Source organism: Lepisma saccharinum, chromosome 12 (assembly GCF_977018435.1).
Source record: "Lepisma saccharinum chromosome 12, izLepSacc3.1, whole genome shotgun sequence".
Taxonomy (NCBI): domain Eukaryota; kingdom Metazoa; phylum Arthropoda; class Insecta; order Zygentoma; family Lepismatidae; genus Lepisma; species Lepisma saccharinum.
In genome coordinates this window covers 41,144,671-41,168,476 of record NC_139240.1, presented here as the reverse complement: position 1 = coordinate 41,168,476, position 23,806 = coordinate 41,144,671, and the positions used below count along the sequence as shown (strand labels likewise).

At 37.6% G+C, this 23,806-nt stretch overlaps 1 protein-coding gene across 1 annotated transcript; it reads left to right on the top strand.

Moving 5' to 3' along the window:
* Positions 1-335: 335 nt before the first annotated feature.
* Positions 336-18,692, top strand: LOC145996020 (6-phosphofructo-2-kinase/fructose-2,6-bisphosphatase-like). The gene is made up of 10 exons (XM_083132190.1): positions 336-1,186; positions 2,390-2,512; positions 5,782-5,942; positions 7,334-7,468; positions 9,884-10,037; positions 10,399-10,502; positions 11,574-11,792; positions 13,739-13,973; positions 16,225-16,352; positions 17,629-18,692. Exons 1-10 carry the CDS (start codon positions 1,084-1,086, stop codon positions 17,737-17,739), a joined length of 1,473 nt encoding a protein of 490 aa, XP_082988316.1. The 5' UTR covers positions 336-1,083; the 3' UTR covers positions 17,740-18,692.
* Positions 18,693-23,806: the final 5,114 nt, after the last annotated feature.

Genomic DNA, 23,806 nt, shown 5'->3' with positions numbered 1-23,806 from the left:
AGTACTGTCACTTGCACCCCCTCTGTTTTGGCACTCGATCATCGCCACTGGTTGGGGGAAACTGTATCTTTACCTTAGGTGAATTAAGGGGGTACCACTTGAAGTACAAATTCATAATAAAATTTGTATTAACATAACAGTATTATCTTTTGACATCTAAAATTAATAATTAACGTTCAATAATGATAGTGGGAAGCTTTTCCCACTCAACCCCCCCCCCCAGAACGTTGATAATATGCTATTATTAGTTCTTCTGATTTTTTAAGCAGATCTCCTGATTTTTCAGGGGACGATCTCCCGATTTTTGAAAATATGACCTGGCAACGCTGCGTAGAACGCACCTCTGCAGAAATCGATCTGCTGGTGAAAGTAACAGGACCTAACTTTACGCGAAGCTTCTTGTGTATGTCAGCTGGTAGCTAAACCTGTGCTGATTCGTGTGAAACAAATATTGAAGCGGTGTGCTACACAAGAAAGATTGTGCATCTTTTTACCTGGTTGTATTTTTAACTTAAATTGAGCTTTGTGACAAAAATAGTCAGGAATATTCTTACTCTCAAATTGGAAGCAAAACAAATGTGTACAGTGTGTGCAGCGAAAAGACGAGCTATGAATCGTGGTGCGTTTTCGATGTGAAATATAATCTGGAATATTTACAGGACTAAACTATCGATATTTTAAAATATACCAATTAACATTAACCAAGCAAAGTACAAAGAAGCACGGGCAAATGTTGCTGTAAAGTATCAAATTAATTTATTTGTTAATCACAGTTTAAAACCAACAAAGCCAGTACACTGGCTCCGAAAGTTAAATATCGCACTGGAATGAGGGCCGACCTTCAGTCCTTTATCCGACATACGTCTTCTGATCATTTTTCGGAACTTTTTATGTAGTATATAGCTTCCTAAAGTGCAAGCGTGTATTTCAACGTAAATTTTGGTTATTCCAAAGCAAACTGTATATACCATTGCATTGAGATAGATTATTTGTGTTCTACAAGTGTGAAAGCAATTGGAATTTAACGTGATCGTCAATCTCAAATAGTACTGGTGCCCAATTGTTTACAAACATAAAGTCAATATGGCACCAATCGCCACCAACATGGTCTCTGAGAAGAATGAGATTTCCGAACTGGAGAAGGAACTCAAGGGACGACCAATCCTTCTACTAAGAAATGTAAAAGGTGTGTATTAATCTTACATTATAGTACTGCTGGAATTACTCTTTAAAATCAAATATATATGGGGGGGGGGTCCTTTTGCTGGTACATTCAACGGCAAAAGTAATAGGCGTATGTAAATTATTGTTCATCACCATTTTCCATAATGTGATCATCAATTGAAATAAAATCGTCAATCAGCGGAGGGCAACACAAATTTCATATCAACAGAATTCCATTTCTTAAAACAACAAAATGTAGAATGAAAATAGTGGTGAAGAATTTGCCCACTATTTTTTTTTTTTGCCATTGGCTGTACGTCTGTATGGAGTAATGTTGCTTTGTTAAACTTCTCTCTTTTCGTTAACAGCTCTTACAAGTACATACATACAATTTTTAATGTAATGTTCTGGGAGAACACACCCTCCCTTCATCCTTTCTCGCAAAGCTAATTTGTATATGTGTGTGTGAATATTTTCATACAGAAGAAGACTATGTTGAAGTATCCTAGTACAACCTGACAACATGTTTGATACCACACTTTCCACTTGCAATGTTCACTTCTACGATATTTATGCTAAGAGAACCGAACCTAACAGGCCTAACCTAACAACGTAGCCATTCCTCGTGCGTGACATCATAAATAATACCTCATAAAATTGATATTTTTAATTTATAACAAATCTCCGCATGCTAAAAACAACGAGAAATGTTCATGTGAATGACAATCAACAAAATTTATGCTAAGAGAACCAAACCTAACAGGCCTAGCCTAACAACATAGGCATTCCTTGTGTGCATGACATGATAAATCATACCTCTTTCGCACACTAAAGACAAGAAACGTTCATTTGAATAACAATCTTTCCAACCCACTAAAAATTTTCAAGTTTCTCATGGGGGTACGGAAGGTCACCATCACCCAATGGGGTGATGTACTAACCACTTCGTCACAGAGAATTATCTTAATTTTCTGATAAGAGGTCTTAATTATGCCATTTACTACCTTCTACTTGAATATTAAAGAGAAGACAGTTTTATAGTACACATCCCGTATGTCCCACTGTTAAATTAGCTCTTTTCCTCTTCTACAACCTAATATTTCTTTTCTTGCTGTAGTATAGACTGGAATGATAGACCATTTCTTCAAGGAAAACATTACATTTTGTTCTGTAGAGTATGATAGTGATTTTGTAATTGACAATGCATAATTTATGTTAATTTCAGCTTCCCAACACAAGCATTTTCCACCGATTCTTGTGGTACTTGTGGGCCTCCCTGCAAGAGGAAAAACTGTCATTGGGCACAAGCTGAACCGTTATCTTAACTGGATTGGCTATAAGACCAAAGGTAACTATAGTTAAACATTTATTTCATTTTTGTTATTTAGCATATCTTTTCTGCCATTTTTGGTTAATTGTGACTACGTAGTTAAAGATGATTAAAGGAGCTGATATTAGCAAAGTGAAAATTAATGTTATTGTGCCCTGGTACAGTACTTATCAGATTTACTGGGACTACTGCTCATTAACATTATTCCACTTTTGCTTTAATTAATGCCTTGATATTTCACAAAATGTACTGACACATTTTAGCTGTGCATTAACTTTGAATCTATTGTAATTTACCCAGCGGAGGCACATAGTGGTTCGGATCCCACTGTAAACTGTAGGTCCAGATCCGATTTGTCTTACTGTGCATAAAGTGGACTTAAAACCAACTCAATGGTAACACTTTCGTATAGTGGAAATGGATTTCTTACTTTTTACATAAGAAAGTACTTACGGAAATCATTTTCTTTAGCATTGTTGAAGTTCGTGAATGCAGTTTTGATCCATTTTAATGCAAAATCATGTGTTTATCTGCAAAAATATCTCTCCGACACGCTATTGCTGCTGCCGCCATTTGCTTTCTGCACGTGAGCACAATGTTCTGTGTGTTATATCGCGTAACCCCCCAGGAAGTGTTTCAAACCACGCTGAGTTTTTGCTATAAGAGGACGTGTGGAGAATTTTAAAATTTTTTTAAAACTCTGCTTACCTAACCTATCCTTACGAGAAATGGTGTGTGGGGCTAATGTCGATAGTTTGTGGGGCTAATGCCAAATGGTTCACGAGGTATTAGCAAAATTTCAAATCCGGGCACAAAAGTAGGTATTTTTCGGTGAACAAGGTTGCAACACTGCAAACACACTCCAAATCGACAAAACACTGGCACAACGTGCGATGAACCAGTACGCTATCGCCATATTGTATGTTATAGAATGCAAAAAATGAAGAACATTAAGTACTCGTAAATGTAAGAAATAGACATTATTTCCGTTAGAAATTCATTATTACACCTAAAGAAATGTTCCGCAATGCAGAATAGTACGTTAGGAATGTAAACAAGTGCGAAAGGATTTATAGGTGTTTCCACTAAACGAGGTAGTACCCAACTCAATCAATCTATTGTAATTTCTTTGCAAGATGGAAGATTGTTATAAAAATAAAAGGTAGCTATAAAATATTAATTTTGGTGTATGTGAAGGAGGTTTCACAATTTTCTAAATGCAGCAAGTAATATTTTTTTTCAATTCTAACATCTTGTTCTTGAATTTACATTTAAGTCAGAACAGGAGCTTTTAGCACTAAGATTAATGTTATTCTCGTGCAGGTAACTATTTAACTATTGTCTGCTAGGTCCATGGTTTGATACAGTCTATGAGGGTGATCACTTACATTTAGACTTTAAGGGGGTGATTGCTACTCCTTCTTACATTAATATACAATTTATTGTGTTGGTGTTGACTTTTGGTTAGTTTTAGATGTGGCGAGTGATGATAAATTATATACAAACTAGATTTAATAAAAGGCTCGTGAAGCTTTATAATATTGGAAATTGCAAAAGTAGCTGCAGAAAGCAGAATTTGAAATTGTACCTTGAAAGTACAGGGTGAGTCAAAATTATGTGAACAATATTTGAGAGAAAGTATTTACTCAGAGTTTTCATTATACAGAGTCTCAACCTGACCACCAGCATGAGTAATGCACTCAAACCAACGTTCAACAGTACAATTTAGTGCCAGAACATACATTTTGGGGGAAATGTTGGATATCACACCTTTTATTCTGTCCTTGAGTTCTTTGAGGTCTCTCACCTTTGTACTATACACGCGCTCCTTTATCATACCCCATAACCAGAAGTCACAGGGTGTGAGATCCGGAGAGTGGGGAGGCCATGACAACGGTCGGCAGCGACCAATCCAACACCTTGGGAACTTTTGATCAAGATAAGCGCGAACAGTACAAGCAAAATGGGGCGGTGCACCATCTTGTTGAAAATACCCTTCTTGTCTAAGTTGTAGGGACATGTTATCAATGGCAAACTCTTTCAGCATTTGCAAGTAGTCATCTGCATTCACCGTTTGGGTTGTAAAGAAATACGGACCAAGTACACCAGTAGTGGTCACGGCACACCACACATTGACATTCGGGGATGCACGTTCATGCTCACGAACGATATGTGGATTTTCAGTACCCCAGAAAATTGTGTTATGACAATTAACATGACCACTGGTATGAAAGTGGCCGCGGTGGCTCAGTCGGTAAAGCGTCTGACTACCATGCTCAAGGTCCCGGGTTCGATCCCCGGCCGGTTCAAATCCGGGAACTTTTCTAACGGTGGAAGCGGCCCCGGCGCCTACCCAGCGTCGAATAACATGGGTACCTGGGGGAAACCCTGGGGGGTAAAGGCGGTCAGGGGCATGATGCTGATCACATCACCCCCACTCACGACCGGATCAAGAAAGTGTGGGGCGTTACCCCCACACCCCCTATACGCCTTCATGGCGTGGTGCTATGCACAGGGGAACACTTTGCCTTTTTTTTTTTTACTGGTATGAAAGGTAGCTTCATCACTGAAAATCATTTCACTAACAATGCCCGGCTGCATCCGTGACATTTCTGCCAGAATCTCACAGCAGTCTACTCGTACCTTTTTCTGCCGAGCAGTCAAAGCTTGAATGATTTGTAAGTGATATGGTCGCATGCCAAGGTCCTTGGATAGAATTTGGTTCACTATCCTCTGTGGGATCCCTGTTTCCAGACTGCATCGTCTCGTCGATTTTGATGGACTCTGTAGTATGGCCTCCTGCACTGCAGCAATGTTTACTTCACTTCTGCCAATTCTAGGTTGCCCCGCATTTCCGTGATAATTGTCTGCTACTGGTCCAGTTGCTACAAACGTCTGGTAAATGCGATATATTGTTAAACGAGTTGGTGGTTGTCTATTTGGAAATCGTTCTGCAAACCTTCGACACACTTCTGTCGCCGACTGCACAACTTCCATTATAAGCTTGCAACCACTCTTCTCTCCTCCAATGTGAGTCTGTCAGCCATGGGTACTAACAACCTGGAATAGAAAAGAAAACAGATTGTTCACATAATTTTGACTCACAAATAGTGTTCACATAATTTTGACTCACCCTGTATATGCTTCTACATTTACCACCAAACATTCTGTATAGATGAAACTTGCAAGATACTGTGTACTGTTGCAGTTAACAAGGGTTTATTAACAGAATTAAAATGAACTGAAGGTTATCTGAGCTAATTTTTAAATAGAGCATGTCTTTCTAGTTTTCAGGATAAGTGAATATAGAAGAAAGCGCATTGAGCAGTATGATAGCCACGACTTCTTCCGAGCAGACAACAAGGAAGCCATGGAGATCAGAAACAACTGTGCCCTGGATGCAATGGAGGATGCCGCAGAGTGGCTTAACCAACAAGGAGATGTAGCTGTAAGTGTTATTGAATGTACACTTATGTAGCATGTGAATGGGCTCTTGAGCTGTTGCACCATAATTCAAAATATTCACATTCCTTTAACACGGAAGCTATCGTAAATCTATAAATAAAGTCAATGCATAATTCATGGTAATGGTGAGCTGATACTGATGTCAATATATTGGTATCAGGAAGTATTAGTGGATTTTATTTACCGATGCTTTTCTGGTATTTTGATTTTGGTCTTTCATAAGATCCACAAAAATGACAGACACTTGCGTGGATTCTAATTATCCTGGAAATTATGAAATACAGTAGAGCGTCGATTATCCGAAGTAATTGGGGGACATGGGTGTTCGGAAAACTGGTTTGTTCGGATAATCGAACTGTACATGTTTATTTACCAAAAAGAAGTACTGTACAGTAAATTTATTCATAAAAACAGGCATCTCTTTAAATATGTATTACAAAGTAACGTACAAAGGCAACTTTAGTAGGAATATATAGTATGTGGTACAGTTTATTAAACAAAAATATGTACATATTACATACGCATTTTGCATGAACAATACACACAGTACACAAAATTAACTTTTAAAAAAATCCTTTATTTTGGTCTGTCTAAGCAAGCCTACACGCTTATGAGCAGCTAAGTCACGTACTTTTTTCATTACAGATATCTGAAAGTGAGCGAGTACACAGTTCGGTTAAGCGGTCGTTCGGATAATCGACGCTCTACTGTATTCAAATTTTCCATATATTTTGCACCAATATTTAGGAAAAACTGTATTTCGTAATGTTTATAATTGAAGTGAAATACTCACCCACTAATATTTATAAATAATTTTAACGACTTTTGACTGTTAAAATTTGAAGTATTCATCAGTGAGGTTCTGTTAAAAAGTTTCAGAATTGGAATAGGCTCAGTCTGAAAGAACCATTGTCGCTAACATTCAGACAAATAATAAAATTGTTGCCTGACCCCATCATGATATAGCACGAGTGTGTCTGTTAAAAAGAGATTTCTTTGAATATTCAGGTTACATAAAGGCAGTTTGGAAATGTTCATAATTAAATATACATATGTATTTGCATTTTGAAACAACCATTTAAATACGCAAAGTAGAAAAAATCCTCTCTGGCAACATGTTGTAATGTCTCTTACTTGTTGCAAGGTGCACACTTTTTGTGTTCAAACTATGATTGAAAAAAAAAATCCTTTATTTGCAAATGTGTGTGTAGATTTTATGTAAGTTAAGCTTGTCATTTGCTGTTAAGTTGGGTTTTTACACAAATATGCACATGTTCGCAAAATTTTGAGCTTCACTAGTTGGCCAACAAAGAAGGAAAGATTTGTACATGATATTTTGTGGATGTACTCTAACAAGATCAATTTTCTTTCAAGATTTTAGATGGAACAAACGCTACACATGCCCGGAGACACCTGGTGCACAATTTATTTGCAAAGAAGATGGGCTGCAGAGTCTTGTTTATTGAATCCATCATAGATGACGACAAGATTGTGGAAAAGAATGTCAAGGTAAGTCAATTTCTGACATATTTTCTCCCAATATCATAAACTTTTAATCTGTCGGATGATAATCTTACTATTCACAAAGAGGTTGAAGTGGCTTGTCTTATCTAATTGGCTCTGGGTCAGTTAGGGCTATAAATTCAGTTGGAGGATGCTGCTTATTGAACACACAAGACAAAGATTCCATGTTTGGTTTTAAAAGGTTGAGATTATCGTTATCATTGATGAACTCTTCAAACCATGTGTTTCACATGAAACTATGGCTTATTCTATATTTTTTCATCTGATAGTAATATAGTACATCTGGCCTCCATGGCAGAGTGGATGATGTAATATGCTATTGTAACGTACTAAGTTGTATTTTGCTTAAGAATGAGCTTACTTGTTTCGTTCAAGCTACGAACAGGATTATCAGTTGTTCACAAAACCTGATTGACTGTGTAAAGCAGAGATGAAAATAACCTTTTGCAAATTTGCACTTGTCTAAATTTCTAGTTAACAAGAAACAATTATGATGATGCCTTTGGTAAGTCTCCTTCACGTGATTTACACGGAAAGGTCCAGATACAGGAATTTACAGACAGTGCCCTGATTGTCTAGGTGAAGTTTCAAAAATGTACCCATGCTTATAAACTAACACTAGATAGAAGCAATTATAACACATTAGAAAATATTACTCGCGGTTATGTAGTTCAGCGCTGTACTTTTAACCTGATAATGACCATCGCTGATATGACCATGTATTGAGAGCTCTCAACATTTAAAACAAAACTCATTATCATAATCACTGAGCACTTATATTTTTCAACTTCTGGTTAGCACTTCCTCTTCATTCCACCGTCTATATCCTTAAACACGTGCGGTAGAAGCCACCTCTCGATGATCCATCACGCTGCAAGTCTTTCCATCTTTCAAACTGCAAGTTCACCAGTCAAGTTCCCTTTTGTGTTTCACGGTGACGAAATCTTAAAATGTCAACAGCTCGAATCACTGCAAACTTTTCGCGTTTTTTCAGCAACGCAAGCACGAACATGAACCGCAAAGATGAGATGCCATCACTCGCTTCCCGCTGACTGCACTCTTGTGCCAGAATCTAGCACAGTCTACTTTTTAAGAGGGAAGTGAAGTATTTTTCATCCTCATTCGTTCCGGAGGAAATCACAAGTCCTACAACAATCAGGGTAGTCACTCTAGGATAGTCATAAAATTCAAGTATAATTCCCAGTTTTCAAGGTGAACTTTCCAAAAATTCAAGGGTATACAAGCATATGTTTTCTCTACTTCAACCTTACGTATTACCTACCACCTCTCACCACACACACAAATATATTAACAATATACATTTTCTGTGAGATTTCAATGCATCCAAAAATTCTAATTCAATTCAATTGAACAGTATACACACAAGTCACAGATGTTACGGGATATTCTACGAAAAATTGTTCATTGTACAAGAATTTCAAATGTACCTAACCAAATATCTTATCTTAGATTCTTCTGCAAAGAGCACTAACAAACCAAACGGATTGAGAGAAATCGGTTTTATTTTGCACGCACCTTTTTTTCTCTTCCTTCCTTGATAAAAATAAAAGCTAAAGTGTAAAAAATGTGCCTCAGAGCATTAATATATCTGTATAAATTAAATGGGATTTAGATTAATAAAAGTTGCAATTTTTTACGTCGGAGAAAAATTCATGCATAATTCCCAGAATTCCTTGAATTCCCGGTGAGTAGCCACCCTGTACTACTACTCGCAATCACAACACTGTGAAGTTTCAGGTTATGGCCTGAGCATGTACTTGTGAGTATCCCTTCGTAATTTCGGCTAATTATCATTTCTCATTGCTAGGACTGAGCTGATACACATACTAATGCCGATCCTCGTACCAATTCCCACTGATACAAATTCCAATGCTTAAAAAAATATTGATTAATATTAGTGGGTGAGCTTTCCATTTCAATTATAAGCATTAATTAGACTTTTCGTTCAGTAAGTATATTAAAATACCTAATCACAAAATACATTTTTCCACCCAATTTTGGTGCAAAGTAAATGCAAACCTCAAATTTTGCACAATTTCCGGGATAAGTAGACTTGATGAAAGTGTTGTGAGACATTTTTGTGGAGACTGTGAAAGACCAAAGCATGGAAAAAGTGTCTGGTGGTATCTGTAAACAAAATCCAATCAAATGCTTTCTGATTACCAATACATCAGCATAATTATTGCCTCAGCCCTAGTCAGTGCATTGATTAGCCAGAGAGACAGAAAATAAAAAAAGTACAACCTAAAAGTATATTTTTATATGACAAATTTGGAAGCCACGGTAAGGGGTATAAGTGGCTTATCCACAATTCTGCAATACAATGTCTAATGAATCTATGTGCATGTATTAATGAAAGTACCATTGTGATTGTTGCAGGAGATAATGAAGCACAGTACAGATTACAAGGAAATGAGTGAAGAAAAAGCTCGAAAGGACTATCTTCTGAAGATCGAGCATTACACAGACCAGTATGAAAGTATTGACAGCAAACTGGAAGGACATTACAGCTATATAAAAGTTATAAATGCTGGTAAGTTCTTGATCTTTCAATTGCTGAAAGGTAGCTTTCAGACAGGATTGACAAGCAATATGAGCCTCTCCAATCCGTAAATTAGCATTCACTGTGCATGTGAAACCAACATATGGCTTGTCACTTTGGTCTAAAAGACCTATGGTTTCTGGTGCTGATATTGAACAGTGTAGTTTTGCAATATAATTTCATTGTTTCGAAAATAATGTTAGAGGCTTTTTACAAATTCAAAATGGTCTGATATTCACTGCCAGTTTCTCAGCTTTAATTTATCTGTTTATATATTTTTGGTGAGGGATTGCAAAAATAAATAAAATATGATGTGATTCATTAAATATTATAAATATTCCTTTTATTTCAGGAGATGACGTTTCTGCGCACAAACTAACTGGGCATCTTTCTTGCAAAATCCTGTATTTCCTCTCCAACATAAGGCCATTCCCTAAGACACTGTATTTCTCCAGGGTGAGTATATAACAAATTTGTTTACATGGCTTAATTGGAATGGGTGTCCATTTAGGATTATATTGTCATGTACACAGTGGGCCAAAAGTCACTAATCTGGTACTATTTATAACAAAAGGATTTATTATTCACAAGTAAAATTGACATAAAAAAGTTGTCGCAGATTCAGAGGAATGCTTTCTTAAACGTGACCGTAACCTATACATTTTGTGGTAATAATTTGTCTGTTTTTCAGTAGAGGTCTGTCTGATGGCTGCAGTTAAAAGCCACATTGTGGTGGCGTGGGTGGTTCATGTGTTTGGTTTTCTAACTTGTTCGGTTCAATACATTTTCTTTCACAATAATAATAATAAATCAATATCTGATCATGACTTTTGACTCACCCTGTACAATGCTGAATACACAAGAGGTAAGAGGTTTTGCCATCTTACTTCAATGGAAACAATACATTTCTCAAATGTTAACATATTTGTTGATTATAAGACAAATTTGTCACACTGATGAAGTGTTTGTAAAAAAAAAAAATAATAAAAAAATATCTGTGTCCAAAAGTTTGGGAATATTGTTGAAATTTCAATATTTTTTTAAATAGGTTGACTTCATCTTTTCACTATGGATGGGCTGTTATCTGCGAAACTGTTTTTTCTTCTTCGTTCTATTAATTTCAGTGGCTACTGCCACCATCCTTGTTGGAACTTGCTGTACTGTTGCTTGGCGTGCATCTTTTGTTTGTAGTTCTCTGGCTGCTGCTAGGTGCGCTGTTGTAAACTGTGTACTTAGATTTTTACTTTAAAGCTGGGATATGTGAATTATGATTTTAAATTCATAAAAATGCTGATAAAATGGCAGAATTTTGATATTGAAATGATAAAATTACCAGCAATTTTACTGATACATTGATATGCCCATGTTTGAAAGATATTCCCTATTTCTGAGGCTGATTTCACACTGAAGACCACTAAACCCCTTTAACAGTATATGTTATCTATGTTGTACAACAGCACACCATTAATGTACAAAGATGTGTGTGTGTGTGTGTATATATATATATGGTACTTTCTATTGTTTCAGCATGGAGAGAGTGAATTCAACATGCTTGGTAAAATTGGTGGAGATGCTGACCTCTCATCCCGAGGACAGATGTATGGAATGACCTTGGCCAGCCACATCAATGAAGCTGCGATTTCAGGCCTTAGGGTGTGGACGAGTGAGAAGAGGAGGACCATTCAGACAGCAAAAGGAATTAATGCGCCCATGGAGAGTCTGGAAGCATTGAACGAGTTAGATGCTGTAAGTATGGAACACACCAGGGGAGGTAACTGCGAGGGTCACTATTTATATTTTGAGCCTAACAATGAAGAAACAGGAATTGGGCATTGAAAACTGCTTTATTGTTTTTCGAAGTATTCTCCTTTATGGTCAATACACTTTTGCATTCGTTCGAACCATTTGTCAAAGCAGTTTTTCCAATCTTCTTGAGACACCTCCATAATATGGTTTTTGAACGCATCAACGGTGTCTTCCGCCGACGAAAATCGTTGTCCACGCAATTTATTCTTGACATTCTGGAACAAGAAGTCATTGGGTGCCAAATCAGGACTGTATGGTGGATGACCCATCAATTCGATTTTTTGACTGTTCATAAAGTCGGTTGTTGGACGAGATGTGTGACAGCTGGCATTGTCTTGATGAAGAATGATCCGACGGCATTTGTTTGTTTTCCGTATTTGACCGAAGACCTCTGACAAACAAATTGTTGTGTACCATTCAGAGTTGACCGTTCTACGTTCCTCTAAAGGCACAGTTGCCACATGACCAGTTTTCCCGAAAAAACAGGCGACCATTTGTTTCGATGTGCTTCGAGCGCGAACAACTTTTGTTGGATTGGGTTCATCTTGAAACACCCATACAGTCGACTGCTGTTTACGTTCCGGCTCATATGCATATATCCATGATTCGTCACCTGTTACAAACTTATATACGTCTTTTGAAGCACCACGATTGTATTTATTGAGCATTTGTTTGCACCAATTGACGCGAGCGTCTTTTTGAGTTTTTGTCAAATTGTGTGGGATCCAACAAGAACATACCTTTCTCACAGCTAAATGATCATGTAATATTTTATATATGCCGGTGGAACTAATGCCTATGGTTGCCTCAATCTCACAGTATGTCACATGATGATCTTGCAGTATTAGGTTTTGCACAGCATCAATGTTTTCTTGAACAACAACTGATTTTGGACGACCTTCGCGAATCTCGTCGGTGAGCGAATGGCGGTCACGATTAAATTCGTTATACCAGCGTTTCACAGTGGCAAAGGATGGGGCTTCATCGCCAAATGTGGAAGTAAGTTGATCGATGCACTCTTGTCTTGATAATCCACGTCGAAAATCGTAAAAAATCATCGCACGAAAATGTTCACGAGTTAATTCCATTTTATTGTTGTCGCGCAATCTCCAAGGCAACATAAACAACACAAATGAAGCTATTGACAAAACATTTGAAGTACGTTATGGTCAATAATGCCAGACGATTCCGTGCAAACGTCAAACCGTGCCTAACTTCAAACAGAGTTGCCAAGGCTCAAAATATAAATAGTGACCCTCGTAGTATAAAAATTGATTCTTTATGATGATGAAAGTTAAATTTCAGTTTCAAGCATCAGGATATTATATAAATGCCATCTCATGTGCTAAAAAATTACCCACAATTTAACCCTACCTACCCTTCGTTAAGCCCGTCGTTGTCTATACACCACTTGTGTTGTAACCACATGATGTCGCATTTTCTTTGTCGCTGAATTTTCTTGTACTCATGTTGAGCTTTTGTTCATTCTCTTGAGATTTGCATTGAACAATTTATGTGCAAGTTGTGGAAATTCTTTACGATGATTACACTTTGAATTTTGCAATTACTGTCGATTTTGATCCCAAGAAGTTTTTAGGTTATTTTTCATTATTTCTATATTATGTATTGAAAATATGTTTTCAGTAACTTTTATATTTTTAATTTTTTAAAAATTGAGAGAAAATGTGTACATATGTAACATATTATATATCTGTTGAAAGAGGGACATCTTGTAGATTTCAGAAAAATGTGGTAAATATTTTCTATGGTTTCCAAAAAACTCATCTCCCGCTAAGTGTTAACCATGGATTATTTTATCTCAGATAATAAGGTACTGTAATAGTGTGGTTTGGTTCCTATGTAATATCAATGTTCTTTTCACTCAGGGTGTGTGTGAAGGGCTTACGTATGAAGAAATGCAGGAGAAGTATCCCCAAGAATTTGCATGGAGAGATCAGGACAAATTGCGCTATCGTTATCCTTGGGGAGAGTCCTACGTGGACATAATGGAGCGTTTGGAGCCAATCCTGATTGAACTTGAAAGAGAAAGCAACATTCTGGTGGTCAGCCACCAAGCGGTGCTACGTTGCATGCTTGGCTATTTCCTGAACAAGAAGCCAGGTGAGTGTTTGTATAGAATCTGTTGATGAATAGTGTGCTTGCAGCACAACTTACGTAGAAGTGCATTTTTTTGTACAAGGGGCGTTCCATATTGATTTACACTTTCGAAATTCCCACTATCCACGGTCCGTCATTTGGCTTGTCATAACGGTCGCTGATAGATAGTACATAGGTCTGCCACCATAGTACATAGGTCTGCCGCCAGGTGTCAGCACAGGACAGGGGTGTAATGCCTGTGAACCACAGTGCATTCTGCCAACAGCACAGACACCGTGGAGAGTGATCAGCAGGGACAGTGCTGGACGACGTGGTTTCTGTGGAAGGAGGGTGTAGCCACAGCAGAGATCCACAGGCAATTGGTAGCAGTATGTGGAGAGTGTGCACAGTCACGAAAAACCGTGGATGGCTGGAAACAGGGCCGCACAACAATGGAGAAGGGAAGGAAAGTGACAATGACGATGCCAGTCACCATATCGCAAGTGGAGCGGCCAGGTGCATAATGTTTTCAGAAATGGAGGTGGCATGGAACTCGCCAGTCACCCTGCATCGCATGGTGCACCAATGCCTTAACTCTTTCGCTGCGGAATTCTCTGGCACACAATATCCCTTGGCTGCATAATTAAATTTTTATTTTTTTTTGTTTTTTTTATAAACAAATAATTTTCACAATTACATTGCATTATATATGAGAGAGAACTTACAAAATTCATTCCTTGCACTGGGAAACCATTCTGTAGTCCCTGGTGGTATGATATTTTGAAAAATTTTGAAATTTTGAAAAAAAATATTTTAGAAAGAATAATTTTAAAAAATTCCATTGCAAAATATGTTATAGAGAAATTACAAAAGTCATTCCTTGCACTGGCAAACCATTCTGTAGTCCCTGATGGTATGGTATTTCTCAAAACACGGGATGACGCAGAGTGGTGGAGCGGCGTGGAAATTCGTAAGTAGTATCAAGATACTGGGTGGCAAAAACTTCAGTTTGTTCTGCTGTGTGTTCAAATACTGAGCGGGGGAAATATTTGATAAAACAAGAAAATGGTGTGCTAAATACTGTACTGTCACCAAGTAACTTAGCACTTGCCTGTGTCGAGCTTCCCGCACCTAGATCAATGCTGCTTTGCATGATGCTACGGACGGCGGTACAAATTCTTCATCAGACACTACACAATCACTGTCATCACTTGAAGTCTCATAAAAACTGTCGCTATTATCGTCACAACTTAATTCACCTTCTGATTCAACAGTTGAGTAACATCATTATCAGACAAGGGTTGACGACTTGACGAAGCCATGTTGTTTACATTCGAACATGCATTTGAAACTGACATGTCAGAGCACTCAATGCTCGTACTGCGGAAATGCGACACCCGCAGCGAGTGGAAGTATGAACTCGCAATAATGCGACTTCCGCGGAGCAAGGCACCTGGTGTGCTGTGCATAAATGCAACGAGCGCAGCGAAAGAGTTAAACTGGGGAAGATATCTGCCTTCCCAAAGCTCTGAAGCAAGCACAGAGACAACAGGGTGAGAACGTGAGTCGCTATCTCCTGCAATGCTACAACGAGGATCCAGAAAGCATCATGTCCAAACTTGTGACTGGCGACGAGACTTGGCTCTATTACCATGAACCAGAGAACAAAGCCCAATTCATGCAGTGGAAGCATAAAGGGAGCTGCCCACCAAAGCTGTCCGAATTTGGGTGCACACATTCCAAGAAAGTGGTTCCAGGAGAGCCTGGAAAGGTTGCCACACTGCCGAAGCAAGTGTATAGAGCTGAATGGAGACTACATTGAGAAGGTGGACATATCTACAGAGTTGTAACTATTCTGTGCGAGTGCAAAAAAAAAAAGGTGTAAATCAATATGCGACGCCCCTCGTAATACAGCAAGAGGTGAAGCTACAGCATGATGTATGTAGGCCATACACAGTAATTTGTACACTCTGAGAAAGGACTAAACAAAACACATCACACACTAAAATGATGTTTCGCATAACATTTCTGCATCATGATGTTAAAACACCAAAACTGTTATGGTTTTAACCTGGTGATGTACGAATGTTGTGTGAAACATCATTTTAGTGTGTGGTGTGTTTGTTTTTATCTTTACAAGTTTTAGACACTTTTACGGATGCTTTCTGCACGTGGCGTGAGAATTTTGTTAAATCACTTTCCTAAATGATTGACAGTATTTAATGATCCTGACCAGTACAGTACAAAGTTCTAATGAATAAATCCTGTTTTTCAGATGACCTTCCATACATGGATGTCCCCCTGCACACCATCATAAAGCTGAACATTGAGGGCTACAGCTCCAACATAGAATTCACAAAGTTACCAGTGGAGTGTGTCAGTACTTACAGAAAGAAGCCAAAGGTATTTGTTTTCTCTCATATTTGTCCCATGCAATAGTTGAAACTTGGGTTTGAAACATATGATAATTTGTGCACCGACTATACCCGTTTCATTTTTTATAGAAACACAAAATGTGAAATAACATATTATTCATTTTTTATGTTTTCGAAAGGTGTGAAATACAGTTTCCTACCATGTGTCATGAAATAAAATGCAAAATAAACATGGAAATTAGAGCTTACTTGCAGACAACACTTTCTCAAGTCTGAATTATCCTGGAAGTTATGCATAATCATGGAAAATTGATTAATTCTGTTGTAACAATTTGACAACCAAAAATGTACTCTTTTGTACAGAAATAAACATAATGCTCTGATAACTACATACATATGCTATAAGACAGGAAATGTTTATTTTGTGTAATACGTATAGTTTTTTAATCAAATTTAGGATTATATTAACCATTTTAATGCTGGAATGCCATTTTATATACCACTCTTGATCGTAAAATGTGCCCAGTTTTTGTATTGAAATTTTAGACCTTTTATTCACAATAAATATGTGACCCTAACGATAAGTATGCACCACATCGGAGTTAAGGTGGACTAAGTGGTTGGCACACATTCTTGGCTTTGAAAGTTTCACGTAAATCAATTTTATCTACCAGTCATCGTTGTAAATATCCAAACTGGCAGAAAAGTAATGCTAAATAATCCAATACAAAGCAATTACACTTTCACTTGTGATGGAGGGGGAGTAAAATTTTTTGCCAAAGGGGTGTGTACAAAGATAAGGCTCCACACATTTTCAGTCTGTGTGAGAGTGGATGTTATCACCATCCAAGCTGGAAGGGAAACTGTAAAATCGACGAAAATTTTATAACATTTTGCTATGTTGGGACCATCAAGGTTAAATGTATAATGTGTGAATATGTAAAGTCAGGGTAAGGTAAAGTTCCCCATGCATATAGCACCATGCCGTGGAGGTAGGGCCCCACACATTCTCGATCTCTGCCATTTTGGAAGTTATCAACACCATGCTCTCTGGCTGCCTTTCCCCCCCCCCCCCCCCCCCAGGTTCCCACTGATTGAGGCTGGGTGAGCCCCAGAGCTGTTGTATGTGAGGACAAGGCTGGGAAATTTCCAACCTAGATCAGTCACCCTGGGGTAAAAATAGGGGTTTCACTGTATAGCAGACATTCCTACTGTTGCGTGAATTCTAAGTGACAACCATGCTGCAGATCTTAGGTTAACAATCAAGATTATGAGTCTTAACATGTCATCTTTTGTTTTTCCAGAATTGTGATCTCGCACGGACTGCTGAGGATGCATTGCTGACTGTTCCCTCACATTTTGATTCCCTTAACCTGTGGAAACAACAGACGGATATCCTTGCTCACGAACATTGAACTCTTCATTAACAAGAGCTAATGTAGTTACGCAATGTATTCGGTTTTCGTGCTTTGTAGAAGTTAGATGCTGTGGAGCATTATGTGTTTTGAAGCAAGGAAGATCCTAGAATCCCTCCATGTTCTCATCAAAATAGATGGATTTATGCTCCAGAAGCATTGTATATGCATAGCAATTAGAGATATTATTCTTTAAGTACAACTGCATCATTTTTGAGAATTTTACATTAGGGTGGATTTCTTGGCATTATTGCAGATCTTGCGTATTTAAGGTTTGCGCTACTGCACACCCAGCAGGTTATGTAGTCTTCCGTTATTTTCTAGCACAAAAAAAGAATGTTTCATTCTTGTGAATTAAGTGTTTGTAAACAAAATTTAATTGTTGGGTGTTTCTTGTGCATTTTCTTTGACTACTAACAACATAGTTTTGTAGGAACTGCACTTCATACTTTTGCAAATTTTCATCAAGCGATTTGTGTAAATAGAATACATGAATATCTATTTTAGCTGTCACAGTATTATATGTGAATTAAATCACTTTTGAACTATATATACATACACACTGATACAGTATATAAAAAAAGGCCTATGTGAATTAGTACTTATTATTTTTCTGTAACTGCTATAAATTATGAGGGGAGGTTGGGTGCAAGCAGTATTGCAATTATTTAACCATCTCTTGTTTTATTTGCTACTGCAGGTTAGGTTTGTATAACTAAATGTGAGATATCAGTGTATAGTGACGCATCTTTCAAAATGACTGAAGATGTCGAATACAATTTGTAGAGCTATATTTTACTGTTCGTGAATTTATATATGATTATTGTAGATCTGCGTGAAGTTTGTATTATTATTATTGCTTGTTTTTTGTATTGAGTAATTGACTATAGTTAAAACAATTTGCTTTTACTTGCAATCTTGAAACTATGAAATAAATGTAGAAGTGATTGTAATTTGACTGTCATTTATCGTTAGTTCACTGCTATTTGCAATCCATACATCGATGAACATGCTAGTCTCATTTATTGATGGTAGTTACATTTCAAGTTTTATTTCCAACTTTATCAAATTGCATTGAACAAAATTGTTCATGTTATTTTGCGCAACATTCAGCATGCCTATAGTTGAAAAAAGGCTAGACTTATATGTAGCTAATGGCATGTTGATGTCGCTTTCAACTCTATCACTTGATAAAGTAAGTTTTCCTAGAAGTGTCACCCATGATAAAGTAAGTTTTCCTAGAAGTGTCACCCATGATAAAGTAAGTTTTCCTAGAAGTGTCACCCATGATAAAGTAAGTTTTCCTAGAAGTGTCACCCAATGCAGGTGAGTGCAGCTATGCAAGCTACCCAATGGGCTTGACACACCTACGAGGGTCTACAATTTCAAAAAACAAAAATTCCGAACTTTTCAATATTTTGCCAGAACCATCAAAATTTTCTACACCAAATCATTGTGCCAATTAATGAACATGTCTGGAAGAAGGCCACTATATTTTAGCTAAAATCCTACTTGGAATCCCATCTAACCTGCATTGGGCAACACCTCTACGAAAGTATATCTTAGGCGAATCGGTGTATGAGGACTCTTACTTTGTCAATAACACACACCCAAATGATTTGATCTGACTGAAGAGAATGTGTGGTTACATCCATCCGATCCGATATGAATGAGTAATATTTTAAATAATGGATAACATACATTTGTCAATACAAGGAATTAATGATTGATTTGCTTTTTGTGCAACTTTTGGCTAATTTGCAAAGATGGGGATGAGTGATGACATGATGAAAATTGATGAATGGACACTCATGAACATCCATGCCCAGGCCGGGATTCGAACCTGGAACCACTGGTATTGTAGCTTGATGTGCTAAGCACTCCTTCACATGGGTTGGTTAGTACAAGAAAATAAGATTGTCATATTAATATTTTAGTTTTCACTTTTATTATTGGTTCTGGAATATCCTTTTTTTGTATTGGCATACAGGTACGAGGATATTTCACTGCATTTGACAATGACACCTTCCCTCAAATACATTTGTTAAATTTCATACATCAAAGTTAGGTAAGAAGCACATGAAAATTCTCTGCTCCAGAGAAAAAATGCCATTCCTGTAGTGAACAACAATATACTGCAGACATTCCATACAGGTGACATAGTTTACTTTGGGAGGTACTAGAAAGATCTTGGTGGGATTCACATGATTAACTCTGCATTATCTGTAATTAATGGATGGGCTTGCATGGTCGAAAGCTGTAACATAGCAACTATGGCTGAGGCGATACTAATGCCAATACTCCTACCAATTCACACCGATACAAATACTTAAAAAGTGTAACAATTCAAAGTAATCATTCCAATAATATTCATAATTTCATATGGTATCATTTAATACCTAATTTATCTGCACAAGGTTCTTGCATAAACAATGAAAGTTGTGCTAAAGTGCCGCGTGGCACTTCGCACTCTCCAGAAAAATATCAGCTGGTATCTGTAAATAAATTCCAACCAGTACTTTCTGATGTAGATATATCGGTATTGGCTTAGCCTTAACAACTAAAAAATATAAATTTCACTATACAGTTTTTCTTGTATGTACACATTGCTTGCATTATAGAATTATTTTCTTGTAGTTTACGGTTATTACAAGCATAAGAAAACAGTTTTTCTTTGTGACGTTTCAGGAGAACACACGCTCCTTTCATCAGACATTTATTTTCATTTTGACTAAAGATACAGTTATAACAATGGTTAGTAATTTTTAAACAAAAAGAATCCGTTATATAATGGACGTTGTCAATGTTACATTGTTGTAATATAGCAACTAAACTGTGAAAAAAAAAAAAAAAAAAAAAAAAGCAGTCTGTTGTATTTTTATTTGAGATTTTTTAAATTATGAAAATACAACAGACTGCTTTTTTTTTTTCACAGTTTAGTTGCTATATTACAACAATGTAACATTGACAACGTCCATTATATAACGGATTCTTTTTGTTTAAAAATTACTAACCATTGTTATAACTGTATCTTTAGTCAAAATGAAAATAAATGTCTGATGAAAGGAGCGTGTGTTCTCCTGAAACGTCACAAAGAAAAACTGTTTTCTTATGCTTGTAATAACCGTAAACTACAAGAAAATAATTCACTATACAGGGTGTACAAAAAGTCCCATTACCCCCCCCCCCCTTTAAATTGTAGACAAACCTGCAAAATGTTATTTTAACAGCATGTGTATGATGCGAGGATGGTATACCATTAAATCAGACCAATGACCACTATTTACTCCAGATGATCTGTGTGCACACCGCCATTTTCATGGCACAGTATTATTTACCTCCAGGTGCGGTGAAATCCTCCATAACATAAGATGCCAGATCTGGATTTCGGGGTGGCCATTTTAAGAGAATTCCTCAATGATGTGTTCAGAGACAAACGTATTGGACGAGGATCGCCAAATTTACCAGCACCTTTAAAATGGCCACCCGAAGTCCAAATCTGGCATCTTATATTATCTTGTGATAATGCGCTATGGGGGCACATCGAACAGAAAGTCGCCCATAATCGTTATCAGACAACTGAGGAACTTCAAGAAGCTGCTCGCAGTGCATTTGCTTCCCTCACGCCAGCCATGTCACGGAGGATTTCACATTGCACCTGGAGGCGAATAATACTGTGCCATGAAAATGGCAGTGTGCACACAGAGTAAATGGTGGCCATTGGTCTGGTGTACCATCCTCTCATCATACGCATGCTGTTAAAATAATATTTTGCAGGTTCGTCTACAATTCAAAGAGGGGGTAATGGGACTTTTGGTACACCCTGTATATAAAAAAAATCACATATATTTCACAACCACTTCGGTTCTGACCATAAAACTCCTTTTATATTTTGAAATCAAGTACATAGGAGGGGTATCAGATATCCTCTTTTTCCCAGACATGTTCTACATTTTAGCTTTATGTCCGGTGTCCAGGAGGAATTTGAGCGTCGCATAATATGAATTAGGAAACCGTTGAACAAAAAGAAGTGATGCACTCCTGAACTAAATGGTGGAATTTATTTTTATTCACTCATTGTCCTGCTAGAACAAAGAGGAAGCAATTAATGAACAAATTTTGGGGCTCCATTCTGTTGATGTCACTTTAATGCTTGAGCAAAATTTCTTGCTTTGATACCGATGGAATTATCATGGAACCTACAAGGTGTTTCCCATTCTTACTCAATATTTTGATTGCAGGTGGTATACAGAACAAAGTTATTGAACTAAAACCCACCGCAAATGGAACTTCTGGAATCATTTTATGTTATGTTAATAGCTGAATATTTGTTTACTATTTCTGTAGAAGGTTTGGTACTGGTTCAATATAATTTCATCACCTTGTAATCAAGGGGTCCAGGGTTTGATACCCAGTGGAGGCACAAGTTGTTCGGATCGCATTTTAAACTGTAGGTCCAGTCTCGATTAGCCTTACTGTGCACAAAGTGAACTTAAAACACCAAATCAATCAATCGAGTATAATTTCAGAAAGTTTGACTGTTCAGAGTTTCATAAGTATATTTTGACAACCTGAAATTTGAGAAATATTGGCTCCTCTGAGAAGCAAGACTTAAAATACTTGCAGTAAGAAGTGTATTACATACTTCGAATGTTTTCTCTCCTACATTTTGGGACAGCACTTCCTGCTTTTCCCTTATAGCATTCTGGTAACCTTAGAACAGTGTTATTAAAAAAGAACTCCCTGGTTTCATGATTTTATTATGGAGAACTTATGGAACACATCACCATTAAATGGGTGTACAGGGTCAACAAAATTAGTAATAAGTTGTTTTATACAGCATATATAGATACACTTGTATTTTGAATTGTATCTTGTGCAAATATGCTGTATAAAGAAACAACTGCTGGAGGACCAATTGAGGCGAGTGTACAAACTGTACATCTAACCCTAATGCCCACAAGTGTTTATTCCAGTACTCCCGCATGCTGCTGGTTCCACATTTTGCCACTAGGAGTGTGCAATGCAACATCGAGACATCTGGAGAGAGTCAGCAACAAATAAAGGGGAGGAACCCCCGAAAAATGCTCTCCTCCATCTGCATACCTCCGCCTGGTGCCTTAAATTATACCAGAAGGTCAGTTACGCAAAATATTTACCGGATTTCCCCGTTTATCCTTGTTCTTTATTTGTAATTTCAATTTTTTTTACACGAACCAGAGTTAGCAACAGCAAGCAGTATGGCTTCATTCTTTGCACTTTCAGGCAATCTTCAGACAGTTGTTTGTGGCAGTTTGAAAACCTTGCACACCAGGTCCACAGTCTAGTTCGACACTAATGGTCAGCCACTGAATTTCCCTTTGCACAGACAACTTGTAGCCACGAATTGTTTGTACCAGTTACAAATGCTTTTCTCCACTGGTGTCAATTTCTCATTTCATCCTCCACTGCCGTTGTAGTCATAATAATTTTTTTTTGCGTAATTGTAGGACATAGGCCATCTGAATTGGCAAGTACTCCATTCTGTTCTTTCATTTTACTTTCATGTGCAGTCCACATGCTGCCTTGCAGTATGGTTTCAGGTGGACAGTGCAGAAGGCATATACTAACCAATCATCAGAACGATTTCCACCTATTTACTACCCATATCAAAAATCTGACATGTGATTTCTTTTATATTTTTTCTAGTTACAGTGTTATTGATACAATGTCCAAGTTGTATTGAGCTTTACACCATCTATACACGCTGCCTCTGCAAAGTGAAAGTTGCAATATGGCTGCTAAGCACAGGGTTACAGCAAGCTGAACTTGTGCCTTCCACTTCTCTCCCAACTCCACCTGTGCTGCAGATTTGCACAATTTCGTTAGGCGGATTCTGCAGGTGGAACGGTGCTCTAGGTGACACCAGCTGCCGATTTGGACGTGGCCACAGCTTCTTACAAGTTGCCACCATGTTGCACACTCCTAGTGGCGAAGCATGGAACCAGCAGTGCACAGGGAGAGAGAGAGAGAGAGAAAGAGAGAGAGAGAGAGACTTCTCCTCTTCTCTCCTCTACTTTTCCTCTTC

What these genes read in the sequence shown, in the direction of transcription:
- LOC145996020 (XM_083132190.1), top strand. Translation starts at nt 1,084, where the DNA reads ATGGCACCAATCGCCACCAACATGGTCTCTGAGAAGAATGAGATTTCC. An exon ending in ACCAACAAGGAGATGTAGCT is followed by an intron (nt 5,943 to 7,333) that starts GTAAGTGTTATT and finishes TTTTCTTTCAAG; the next exon opens with ATTTTAGATGGAACAAACGC. An exon ending in TATAAAAGTTATAAATGCTG is followed by an intron (nt 10,038 to 10,398) that starts GTAAGTTCTTGA and finishes CTTTTATTTCAG; the next exon opens with GAGATGACGTTTCTGCGCAC.